Consider the following 13,703-nt stretch of genomic DNA (forward strand, 5'->3'; position numbering starts at 1 on the left):
TGGGAGCCACTTATTAGAATCACTTCAGCAGTCAGTTAAAGTGATAACAATAACACTGCCGTACTTCAAGTCATCCAGTGGCCTGCCATCTCAACGAATCATCTAAATGATGATGACTTGCTAACCTGAGATCTGGCACTGAGCAATCCAAAAAAAAATGGGAAAGAAGAGATGTGGTTGCAACTTGTGTTTTTATAGGCATGAATAATGTGCAGCCCTGTAAGTTGTGTCAGATCAATATCTATTGGATACTCAGAATTTGCATGCCAGGATGCCTATTATGTCAAATATTTGCCTTTGGTGATACTATTCACAATAAAATATTCATGAAAAACATTTTGTTCTGTTAATTTTGTCAAGCAGTGTATTTTAGTAATTCATATTTCATTGTTTAAGTGGTTCGAGCCCGTCACCACCAAATACGGAGGATGCGGAAAGGTCAGGGAATGACCACCGCATATCCCGGAGCAATATAGCCTTAGTTGCTAATGCTCCTAAAAACCACGTAATTATTGTTTAAGCAGGGTTTTGTCATTTTATTTTGAAATTTTCATTATTTTTCAAGAATGCTAAACTTGATGTCTTTTTCTCTCCTTTTCAGGCTAAAGATAAAGAAAATGATTATAAAAAAAATGTAGAGCAGTTGAATAGGGATAAAGATGAATTAAACCTGAAACTGAAAAGTATTCAAGAAGGTATTTTTTTGTGTAGAATAAGATATATAATAAAAATGTATATAAATGTATATATATTTTTTTTTATTATAAGAATAAGGGTTGAGTATTTTAATGATGTCATTAGGTTCAGTGTTTTTAAGTTGAGCACTGTCTTTGGAACATAAAAACTTTTTTTTAAGTAGACTAGCTGTTGGACTCTGTTGTGAAGATTATTGTTTTCTGCCTGCAGTTTTGCATCTTTGCTGTTTAGCTAAGATCATTGTGTAGTATTTGTTCTCATCAGCTAATATCTGATACAGCTTCATCTGTGCCCAAGATATTAAACTGATTTTTGGAAGAAAAGGAAACAAACTGTCAGATAAAACCAAAAATAATATAGACAATGAGCTTAAGAAATGAAATATATGAAGGAGTAGTTCTAGCTAGTCTATGTATAAAACATTCATATGTTACCCACTCTTATTTACTCTGAGTAGAGGATTCACCACAGCATCAAAATTGTTTGTCTACTCAAACTGGCAAACACATTCTCTTAGAATGTCAAAATGCCTTTAGAAACCTCTACAAAATATATGAACCTATTGCTCTTAAGGAATTATTTGGCAGCAACGATAGTAGAGTAGATATTTTTGTGAATTATATTCTTTTTCAAAATTTAAGAAATTAAAACACAAACAACTATAACATTTTCTATTCAAGCACAGTTCCAATACAGAAGTGATCTTCAGTCTTTTATAAATGGAATATTTTAAGCCTTGGATATTGGTACACCTTCCCATATACCATAAAACTCCACGCTACCTAACAGTTGCTGTCTTCATCAACAGAAATTTTCTCTATTAGTGAAAAGAATAGGTGATTTTGAATTAGCAAATTATGCAGTACAGATGGGGTATTCAATCCAGTCAAACGTGGCATGCCTTTTAGTAGGTCTCACTCTAAAAGTTAATTTCAATATTGTTAATAATATGTTTTAATAAAGTCTAGTTACGTTATGTTTGTGTGCTCATGCAGAATCTGTTGGCAGTCAGCCAACAGATTCTGCACGAGATTCTGCAATATATTGAGCCACACTGTGTCGCATGCACAATCAGTTTCCATAAGCAAATTGCTCAAAACAAAATACCTTACCATTATATGGTAGATTGTGGACTGATTGTAACTGTAAATATTCACCGATTGTTTGTAAGATTAACGATGTTGCCATGTATCGAGATCTCTGTGCATTTAACAGCTAATCAACACAAAATATTAAGATTACAATATTTTTGAAGTATGAAATATTGTTCATTTTTAATTTTAGCCCCAATTATAAGCATTACAAAGAAATTTAAAATGTATCATCACGATGAACGGGAACATGATTACTTTTTTACTCTAATTAACAGAAAATTTGTTATTTAATATGCAAATCAACGGTAGCAATTCCAAAAAAAAAAAGGAAATTTTGGGACGCATTTTAACATTAGCATTAGTAGAGGCATATGATGCAAGAAAGAAAGCTTATACAGCATCAACCAAAAAAAAAACTTTTCCATTTCACCCATCCGTTCGTTCCAAATGTTTGTGTAGTTCTGCCTTGAATTTATTTAAGCTATCAACTTCCACAACGATAGATGGAAGTTTGTTTCAGCAATCAACTACCCGCTGGCTAAAGGAAAATTTCCACACATCTATTTGACAACTGTCTTTCCTCAATTTCAGTTTATGCCCCCTCAGGTTTGTAATTTGAGCAAGAGGAAGAATTCCATCAGCATTGAGCCTGCTCAATCCATTCAAGACCTTATACACTTCAATCACATTGCCTCGCAGGTACCTAGTCTCCAGACTCTGCAGTTTGCAGAACTCAAGCCTTTATTCCTAAGAGCATTTTAGCATTAGAATTAGTAGTATGCACCCCTTTGTTCCCCCCACCAGTCTTGTTGCCCTTCTCTGTACTCATTCTAGCAACTCTATTTCCTTCGTAAAAAGAGGTTTCTAGACCTGTATGCAGTACTCAAGGTGTGGCCCGACCATTGCCTTATACAAGGGGATAATCACCTCTTTATCCCTGCTTGCAAAATTCATGTATATCATTGACAAGACTCCATGACCTACTCTGGCAGCCTGTCTGCACTGCTCAGAAAACTTCATATCTGACTGCACAGTTACCCCAAGGTCTCTTTCATTTCTCTATTACTCTGAGCCTAACACCACCTAGTTGGTACATTTCTTTGGGGTTACTGCTACCATTATGCAGGGTGCCTCCGTAGCCAGGTGGGCAGCACACGCTTCTTGATTAGACCGGGGTTCGAGCCCATGCCCATCAAATATGGAGGCTGCGGAAAGGTCAGGGAATGACCACCGCATATCTCCAGAGCAATATGGCCTTAGTTGCTAATGCTCCTAAAAACCAAATAACAACAAATAAACAAACCATTATGCAGTACTTTGCATTTGTCAATGTTAAACTTCATTTTGCCACTTCTCAGTCCATCTGCCCAACTTTTCCAGATCCTGTTGCAGCAGCATACTGTCATTACTGTTATTAACAACCCTCCCAATCTTTGTATCATCTGCAAACTCTGATATTAAGCTTGATATACCTTCATCAATATCATTGATAAATATACAAAACAACAATGGGCCCAACACTGAACCCTTTGGGACACCACTAATGTTAGTTCATGAAGAACAGTATCCATTGATACTACTCTCTGCCTTCTCCCACTCAACCATCCTTTTATCCATTGCAGCAACTTACCCTTAATACCATACTGCTCCAATTTGTACAGTAGTCTTATACAACATGTACAACAGTTGAGGACAAATGGGCCTGTTGTACTGGGATCCATGGTGAAAAAAGATTGTGTTAACCAGTAAAACAATTTAATTACAAATATATACAGGATATCTTAGATTATAAATAGATACTGCAGCTTTCGAGACAAATCGTGTCTCTTTTTCAACAGAATTTGAACTTAACGGATAAAGTTATGCATGCAGTGAGGTGTGTGAAGGCACGTTATTCAGTCATTAAACTGGCATTTACTGTTGCTGCAGACATGAGCAGTTTTCCTCCAGTGCTTGTCGAGGCACGAAATGGTTGTCTCTAAGATGGGGTGTAGTCTCATGCCTTTGCAGCAGTTCATGGCTCTTGAATTGCTCAATATATTGAGTGACTCTAATCAGAGGTGGTGGCGAAAGTGCCAGGAGTGGTCTATTATTTCGTAGTCTCGCGTGGGATTGAGGTCATGCTGGGTAGTCCAGAAGTGCTCTGCGATTGCAGACTGGTCGGTCTCAGCAAGGCGAATTGCTCTGTCGTGTTCTGCAAGGCGGTCTTGAAGGCGTCTTGAAGTTTCTCCTATGTAGCAGCTGTCACAGGTTATGCAGTATATTACACTGCTGAAGAGAGGAGTGACAGGGGTCTTTACACTGGAAACCAGAGAATGTAAGCTTCTACCAGCCAACTGCATGCATTTTATGCAGTATTCTCTGAGGATTTTTAAGATCCGGCCTGACACGCCTAGATAGTAGGGAACGTGGGCGGTAGGTATATTGTCCTGGGTTGGTGGTCTCGGGTGGACTGTGAGCTCCTGTGCTTGCAATAGGCACTTGTCTAGTATGTGCATTGGGTAGCCACAATTGATTAAGTCTGTTCTCACTCGAGAAATCTCGCTGCACCTAGCTTCATCTGTGCTGGAATGGCTCCAAGCTCTGGACAATAGAGTGCAGGCAATGCTGTTGAGATGACTGGGGGCATGGCCTGATCTGTAGTTTGTGAACTGTCCGCATCACATAGGCTTACGGTATACTGAGGTTTCCAGATGTGGGCCCACGTGTTTTACTAGGACATCCAGGAATGGGAGAGATCCATTAACCTCTAACTGTAGAGTGAACTGGATGAACACAGTTCACTTCACCGTCATCCCACGTGGCTCTGAAACAGCATTGCTAGAATATCTTAATTCCCTGTCTGTGTTTTTTAACTTTCTTAACCCCAAGATTGTTCAAAATTCTTCTGACATTCTTTTGACAGAAGACCACAGGAGACGTTGAATGCAGTGTAACCGGAATGGTAGGAGGTGGCTTAACCAAGATTATCAATCTATGAGTTGGAAGAAATGTAGGATGCTAGCAGGTCAGCTTTTTATTTGGCTGAAGTGGCATTAGAACTATCTGCTTTTGACAGAGGTAGGAACAGAAATGGACAAAAGTTGCAGCTTTGGAAAATGACCAGTGTCCGACTACCATTTGGACAAGAAGCAAGTTTTCTTTATTAATGAACTTTATTGCAAAATTTAGTGTCTTAAATCTTGAGTTACAAGGTAAAGATAAAAATTTTGTAGACTTGATAAGTTCAATAAGAACTTTTCAAGAGTACTTAAGAAAGTTAGTCAAATTTAGATCACAAACACAGACATTTTACAAGTATACTGAAATTTTTTGAGAAAAATCCTGAAATGGCTAATTATAACCCAGAGGAATTTATTGCTGAAATTGAAAATGTTGAATGTGAAAATAATTCAAGATTTACAGATTTTAATAAAACTTGTCATACTTGTGCAATTTGTATGTCCCGTGTTTGTTGTTATTGATTGCTTATCTTTTTACTGTTTTAAATTTTACAATAAAAAAAAAAAAAAAAAAACGCCAGTGAACAGAAATATCAAACAAGAAAACTTCATACCTTGTCAAGGTAAAGTACTGTATTTGCTGTAATATTTATTTATTTATTAGAAATTTAAGGTGTTTAAACCTGTGTTAGCAATTTTATTGAGTTTCTAACTTTTTTTAATGTTTCACTTACCAGACTGAACTTTTTTTTTTCTGAGTGCTCTACCCCTAACCCAATTTTTTCCACAAGCCCTGTTGTTTTTAATGTGCGAAATACCATAACGCGGAGATTTTTAGGAACACATGTACCGTGTTATAGCAGAATTTGACTGTACCTTGCATTTATCAGTTCAACCTGAATTGCCAATTTTCAGCCCATCTGCATAGTTTATCTAGATATTCTTTAAGTAGCATATTATTACTGTCATTAATCATTGTGCCCATCTTTGTAACATCAGCAGACTTAGACATTAAGCTTGAAATACCTTCATAAATATTAAAAACTCTCGGAGCCCCCAACACTGACTCCTGTGGTATCCCATCACATTAGTCCATGAAGACTAGGGGGCCATTGTAACCACGTGTTGCCTCCTACCACCTAACATCACATTATCCATAATAGTAACTTGTCCTTAATGCCACATTGCTCTAATTTATATAAGAGTAGCACATCTGGTACAGTATCAAAGGCTTTGCTGCTGCAATCTAAGTGTATAATATTTAAGGTATTCTTTGCATTCAGTTGCTTTGTGACAACTTCATCATAGTTAATCAGATTGGTCAGGCATAATCTGCTTTTAATAAATCCATGCTTTGATTGCCTTATGGCTCCATTCTTATCAAGATGATTTTGCATTGCTTCTTTTACTATTGACTCCATTTATTTCCCTGGAACAGAGGAGGTCTATCTAGACATCCCGGATAATAATGAGCTACCTGCTTTGTAGGCAGCATGTTGGGAAGGCCCGTACCTGTATCAGAAGGCTGGGTTATGGTAAAGGAAGATGAAAAATAAAGGCGAAACAGATATTTATAAAAATAATAATGATTTGAGCAGTAACCTGATAAAAAGTAGCAAATACCAGAGAAAACTAATATGTGGTACTTCAACACTTCTCACACCATTATATGTACATCACCAGCCTGCTTTGTTGATAACCAGCATGACAGGTCCACTGATTCATGAATAATATCTAAGACAGTATTCGATGGTCTGAGACAGTATTTAAATTCTATACAGTGGGACCAACTGATGATGATGTTACCAACAGCAAATTCAAAATGGGAAACATTCAAAGAACTTATCTTGGAAGCTACTAGGCTTTACATACCAACTAAGAAATATTGTTCAAGGTTTCGGCCTAAGTGGATGTCAGATAAACTAATGAGACATATGGCAGAGAAGAAAAATGCATGGGATACATACAAATTAACACATGACACAGAAGCCTATGATAGATACAAGTTTATCTGTAACCAAGTTACAAAGGAGGTTAGGCAGGCGAAGGCAGATTACGCGAAATCTTTGGCAAGGGATGCAAAGAAAAACAGCAAAGAGTTCTTTACTTATGTAAACTCTAGAAGGAAGGGGATGAATCAGATTGGTCCACTTGATATCGATGGATCAACTGTTGATGATCCTGCTCAGGTAGCTAACAAACTGAATGAATATTTTGCATCGACATTCACACATGAGGAGTTGTTCAGCGAGGGGAATGCCAGAGGTGTAGTCAACTCAGGCAGTAAACTAGATAATCTTGTAATAACTGAGAGTAAAGTGGAGGAGAAACTGTTGAAGATAAACACAAGAAAGGCACCTGGGGTGGATGGGATCTATCCAGTTATATTAAAGGAGGCAGCAAAGGAAGTAAGCAAACCCTTAGCCATAATTATGAGAGCTTCCTTGGACTCAGGGGAGGTACCCATAGACTGGAAATGTGCAAATGTGACCCCAATTCACAAAGGAGGATCAAAGGGCGACACAAGTAAATATAGACCTGTTAGTTTAACTTCTATTCCAGGAAAATTAATGGAGGCACTGGTTAAAGAAGCACTGCAGGATCATTTAGACAAGACTTCAGTTATAGCTCAGACACAGCATGGTTTTGTTAAGGGGAAGTCTTGCCTGACCAACTTGATTGGATACTATGATACAGTCACAAAAGAACTGGATGCAGGGAATAACTTTGATATTATATACTTGGATCTTAGAAAGGCTTTTGATACTGTTGCACATGGAAGACTGCTACACAAATTGGAGCAGTGTGACATTGGAGGCAAATTGCTGCTATGGATAAAGGGGTGGTTGAGGGGGAGAAGACAGAGTGGTAAACAATGGACACTGCTCATCATGGACTAATGTTATTAGTGGAGTCCCTCAGGGCTCAGTGTTGGGTCCATTATTGTTTTCTGTATTTATAAATGATATTGATGATGGTATATCAAGCTTAATGTCCAAGTTTGCAGACGATACAAAGGATGGCAGGGTTGTCAAGGACACTACTGACACTATGCTGCTGCAACAGGATCTGGAAAGGTTGAGCAGATGGGCTGAGAGGTGGCAAATGAAGTTTAACATTGACAAATGTAAAGTACTACACATGGGAAACAGCAACCCCAGAGCAACGTATCAACTCTGTGGTACTACACTGACAGTGGTAGAGAATGAAAGGGACTTGGGGGTTGTTGTGCAGGCTGATATGAAGTTCTCTGAGCAGTGTAGATGGGCTGCAAGAGTAGCTCATGGAGTATTGTCAATGATATACAGGAATTTTTCCAGCAGGGATAAGGAGGTGATTATTCCATTGTATAAGGCAATGGTCAGGCCACACCTAGAGTACTGTATACAGGTCTGGAGGCCTCATTTCAAGAAGGATGTAGAGCTGCTGGAACGAGTACAGAGAAGGGCAACAAGATTAGTGAATGGAACAAAGGGGTGCTCTTATGAAGAAAGGCTTAAGTTTTGCAAATTACAGTGTCTGGAGACTAGGCACCAGCGAGGTGATCTGATAGAGGTGTATAAAGCCTTGAATGGTTTAAACATGCTCAATGCTGATGGGATTTTTCCTCTAGCTCAGAAAAATCATCTGAGAGGGCATAAATTCAAATTGAGGAAAGACAGATGTAGGATAGACGTGCGGAAATTTGCCTTTAGCCAGCGGGTGGTTGTTTGGTTGGTGGAACAGACTTCCATCCCTTCTGGTGGAGGTTGATAGCCTAAATAAGTTTAAGGCTCAGCTGGACAGGTATTTTGAACAAACAGAGGGGTGAAGTGGAAGTGGTTTTTTTTTTTTTTTTTTGGCTGATGCTGCATAAGCTTGCTTTCTTGCATCAGATGCCTCTACTAATGCTAATGCTAATTTTCTTCCCTCTATCTCACTTTCTAGGTTTGTACATTCTGTAACTATCTATATATTATTCTGTAACCTTGTCATTGTGGTGTCTCACGACGTAAAAAGCTGGTATCCACTGATTGGCTCTTACGGTTATATTGGTTTTTTTGTGTATATTATTCTTATTTATACATAACTGACTTTTCTGACATGTAGACTTTTCTGACTTTTACTACCTTTTTTCTCCTTCTCAAAGTTTTTACAGCCTTATCTTGCTACTTTGTGTGTTATTTGCTTCCTTCTACTCTGGACTGTATTTAAAACAAATTTAGCTAAAGACTTCAAATTTTTTTATTTTATTCTTCCGCTTGAATTCGGTATTGTCTTTTATGCTACAGATATTTCCATTGTTTTGTTTTTGTCGCAATTGGTTACATTGAGTTCTACTACTTTTCTTTTTATTCCTCTATCAAGTTGATTGTAAATCACATGCCCACTGCTATATCTACCCCCCCCCCCCATATTCTTTTTTTGTTCTTAACTTCAAACTTTAAATTCATCGTATTTATTCTAAATTTACTAATTTCTTAATTCTTTATTTTATCATTATTTCCTGGCATGTGCTTCGCATCAGAAATAGAGATTTTATATTGTCACCGTGCGTATGCAGTTTTGATGGTTGACACTTCATAATGATTGGGAAAAAACGCAACGAAAATGCAACTGTTGCAATAAGTAACCAAATTACACACACTCTGAACAGCTAATTATCATACTAGGTTAAATGCCCCAGTTCTCATGTGATTACCGAAGTTAAGCAGCGTTAGGTCCGGTTAATAATTGGGAGGGTAACCACCTGTGAATACCCCTGTGTAATTGACTTTTTATTACCTGCGGAAAATATTTTTCCGATTTTCACATATCATTTAATTTTGTTATATATATATATATATATATATATTTTTTTTTTTTTTTTTAATGTAAACCCCAAACATGAGAGGTATTAGAAGCTATAGTACTTAGTACCATGCTTGGGTTGGAGATTGAGAAGACGAAAGAAGATATTTGTTGACATTGGACTTGAACTTCTGTAGACTGTAATTTTCAGGAAGTACGTATGAAGGAAGGTTGTTCCAGAAAATGGTAGTTGAATGAATAAACGAGGAAGATGAAAAGTTGGTTCTGTGAGTTTGAAGTTGGACAGTAAATGGATGTTGGCTGGTGGCGGCACGTGTTCGGACTGTTTTGAAAGAGAGAGCGGGAATTATAGAAGCCAATTCAGAAGAACAGTTCCCATGGAAGTATCTGTAGAAGAGGCATGCAGCAGAAACAGTACATCTGTGAGACAGCGAGTGGAGAGACTCTGTTAAAGATGAATCGTTAATTAACCTGACTGCCCTCTTCTGAATGGAATCAAGAAGCCTGAGAGAGGTTTTGGGAGCACCACCCCAGATGTGGGAACAATATTCCATGGCAGGGTGGATTTGCGATTTATACAGAGTGAGCAGCTGTTTGGAAGAAAAGTAACACTGAGAGCGAAAGAGAAAACCAAGTTTTTTAGATGCAGAGGAAGCAATATTTGTAATGTGCTTGTGCCAAGAGAGATTAGAAGTCAGGGTAATCCCCAAAAGAAATATATCATTTTGCCTAGAAATCGGAGTGTCACTAAAGATAAGCGTAGGAGCAGAAGAATCCTTTTTGCGAGATATAAAACAAGACTGAGTTTTAGAAGGGTTGAAATCAACTAAGTTGTCTTTGCCCCACTGGAGAATTACCTGAAGATCGGCATTTAAGGAATTGATAGCAGATTTTCGAGAGGTTGAAGCTGATTGAGCAGGACAAGGTTTCTCAAAATGGAAAGTAGAATGCAATGTGCTATCATCGGCAAAACTATGGATAGGATTTCCAGTCAATGGAAGAAGGTCATTAATATACAAGAGGAAAAGAGTGGGAGAAAGAACTGAACCTTGGGGGGGTCACTGGCATTAGTGGAGAATTTAGAAGACAGAGAGCCATCTACCATCACCCTCAGTGAGCGATCACAGAGAAAACTGAATAACCAATTACTAAAAACAGTTGGCAAACCATAAGATGGAAGCTTGTTTAGAAGACCTTTAGGCCAAACACGATCAAAAGCCTTTGAGATGTCAAGAGCAACTACTTGTGTTTCACCGAACCTTTCCATTGAATTAGTAAATAAATGGGTAACATAAGCCAGAATATCACCAGTGGATCGACACTGACAGAATCCATACTGGCGATCGTTGATCAGATGGAAGGTTTCTAGGTAGTTTAAGAGTTGGCGGTTAATTGATTTCTCCATTACTTTAGAAAGAGTAGAAGTAATTGCAATGGGACGATAATTGGATCGGAGGGATTTGTCACCCTTTTTAGGAACTGGCTGGATATGAGCAAATTTCCAAGCAGAAGGAAAAACACCTTTGGAATAGGAAAGTGAAAAAAGGTGGCAAAGAATAGGAGTAAGTTCAGGAGCACAGGTTTTGAGAACAAGTGAAGAAATACCATCGGGACCTGGAGCTTTCTTAGCATCAAGATTTGTCAAAATCCTTTTGATGGAAGACCACAGGAGGCATTAAATGGAGCGTGTTGGGAATGGTGGGAGGTGTTTTACCAAGATCATTAATACATGAGTTGGAAGAAATATGGGATGCTAGCAGGTCAGCTTTGTCCTTGGCTGAAGTGACATCAGAATCATCTAGTTTGGACAGAGGTGGGAGCAGAGATGGGCAAAAGTTGCGGCAATAGCATTGGCAAGAGACCAGAATGCTCGGGTACCATTAGGGCAAGAAGCAAGTTTTCTACTCTTAGCCTGTTCAAACTCTAGTTTGGACTCATTAATAACTGCTTTACAATTGTTGTGAACTTTGGTGTAGGCAGAACATGAAACCGGAGAATTAGAAACAAGTCAATTACGATATGCAACATTCTTCTCTTGAACAGCCTTAGCACATTTATTGGAAAACTAAGGTTTAGATAAAGGACAAGATTTTAAAGTGGTGTGTGGAATAAAGGATTCCACTACAAGAATAATTTCACTGACATGATCTGAGCAAACATTAACATCACAAGTTTTAAAACAGTAATCCGACCAAGGAAAAGAAGAAAAGAAATATCGCAGGTCATCCCATTTTGCATTCTTGTAAAGCCAAACAACACGAGGTTGGGAATAGTCATGAGATAAAGTTTCCATTGGAGAAGAGACAATCACCAATTTGTGATCTGAAGTGCCTCACTTCGACCGTGTACTTAGAAGGGTTGTTTGTGAGAAAAAGATGAAGCGTATTGGCTGTATGATTAGGATTGTCTGGTAATCTTGTAGGTAAATGAACAATCTGTGCAAGGTCATTAGTAATTGCAAAAGCCTGAGAACCTTGACCAGCTGGGTCGGTGTGACTAGAAAACGGAAGCCAGCTGGAGTTGTGAACATTAAAATCACCAAGCAAAATTACCTCACTGTTAGGAAAGTTGGACTGGAGAAAGTCAAGTTGCAACGAGAGGAAAGCAATGAGCTCCAAGTGATTAGTGGAGTTGGGAGAACGGTAGAGCCAACAGATGAATTTGACAGAATGAGATACAGAGATTTTAAGCCAGAGAAGATCAAAGAGAGGAGATTCCAAATTGCCAAGTCTCTGACAGGGAATATCAGAACGGATATATGCACAAGTACCACCTTTGAGGCGAAAGGAATCGTACAGCGAATAATTTGGGCATCTGAGATGAGCAGTAGTTGAATCAACCGATAACTGAGATTCTGTCAGAAAAGGTACATGGGGTTTGGCAGACTGCAAGTGGAAATGGACATCGTTAAGATTAGAATTGAGACCACGTATATTTGTGAAATGAATTAGGAAGTGCTTGGGAGGTTTAGATCTTTTCGCAGATAAGCTTGCTCTATTAGTTTGACAATTCATGGTGTATTCAATAGTAAAAAAAAGTGGGTGGGTAATGCTGTATGAAGTAATGAAATTTTTGGATATGGTGTACACACTGTAAGAATATACCCAGATCCATGACATAACGTGGCCTCGACAATGCTCCCTGCATACACACTATTCAGACACCCTCCAGTCACTATCTGACAGAGTAGAAATAGCAAGATTATATACTAGCTGATCCGGAAGCCTCCTAGAGAGTTACCAATAGGTTCAGTCCGGTGTACTTACTAGTGGCCGGCCTGCGAACACCGTTTTAGAGCTGTACCCTCGAAATGTAAGGAATATTGGATCTTGCCACGATGGTCATCATAACCTCAAAAGTCATCGGTCATACTGCATGATGGAAGAGATAGGGAAAGGTTGACCGGAACTTAGCTCTAGAGAATAAACATGGGTTCCAACACTTCAAGCATCCAATAAGCAAAGTGGTGGTATTGCACCGGTTGATGAGAGTCATCTACCACCTAGTACTGCCTGGTAACATAGAGGGGCGGCATTCCTCCATGTGGTGTGAGTGCCACACCTGGACCCCTGCTTACGTTGATTCACACCTGGGTGGTCACCCACCATGTACTTGTGTATGGAGGTTATACCCAGGATTACTAACAGTCCGACCATCGTTAAGGTGCAAGCAGAGGATTTGGCTGTCACAGACTGTCCGGACTTTGCCGAAATTAGGTCGACTTCATTTGACTGTCACGCGAATATCAGTTCCATCAGCGTTTTAGACTCCCAGGTAGCAAGTACAGCTTGTCTGGCATATCTGAGAGAATGTCTGTGACAACCTCAAGGACCTTGAGGTAAGGTGATAAAGGTGAAAAATTGGTAAGGTGATAAAGCGTAAATCTTTACTTTTATAGCCTGTGGATAATATTCCTTCTAGTTTCGCCGTTAATAGAATTAAGATTCAATTCCTTTTTGTGATCATAACGACCAGCACTTACTACATATTGTACAGTGAATGGTATTTTGTTATGGAGTGTACACTGTAGTAGTACATGCACTATATGCCTTACAACCTCCATGGATTGTCAAAAATCGCCAAGAAATTGACATGAAAAGATTCAACCCTTCATTGTATCACGCCGTACCAGGCACGAGCGATCTCGATCAGTACCTCTACTGATTCGTTATGCTATTTC

The 13,703-nt window shown here is 38.8% G+C and overlaps 1 protein-coding gene and 1 pseudogene across 1 annotated transcript in view; both read left to right on the forward strand.

Moving 5' to 3' along the window:
- Window positions 1-13,703, forward strand: part of Rok (Rho associated coiled-coil containing protein kinase) — a 403,168-nt gene that overhangs the window by 317,472 nt on the left and 71,993 nt on the right. The window contains exon 26 of the mRNA XM_090374570.1: window positions 602-695. Within this exon, the coding sequence (XP_090230696.1) occupies window positions 602-695 (94 nt within the window). The remainder of the gene's footprint in view (window positions 1-601; window positions 696-13,703) is intronic.
- Window positions 908-1,029, forward strand: LOC150085453 (U2 spliceosomal RNA; annotated as a pseudogene).

This window comes from Mastigoproctus giganteus, chromosome 5 (genome assembly GCF_048544385.1).
Source record: "Mastigoproctus giganteus isolate SK-2022 chromosome 5, ASM4854438v1, whole genome shotgun sequence".
Classification (NCBI taxonomy): Eukaryota; Metazoa; Arthropoda; class Arachnida; order Uropygi; family Thelyphonidae; genus Mastigoproctus; species Mastigoproctus giganteus.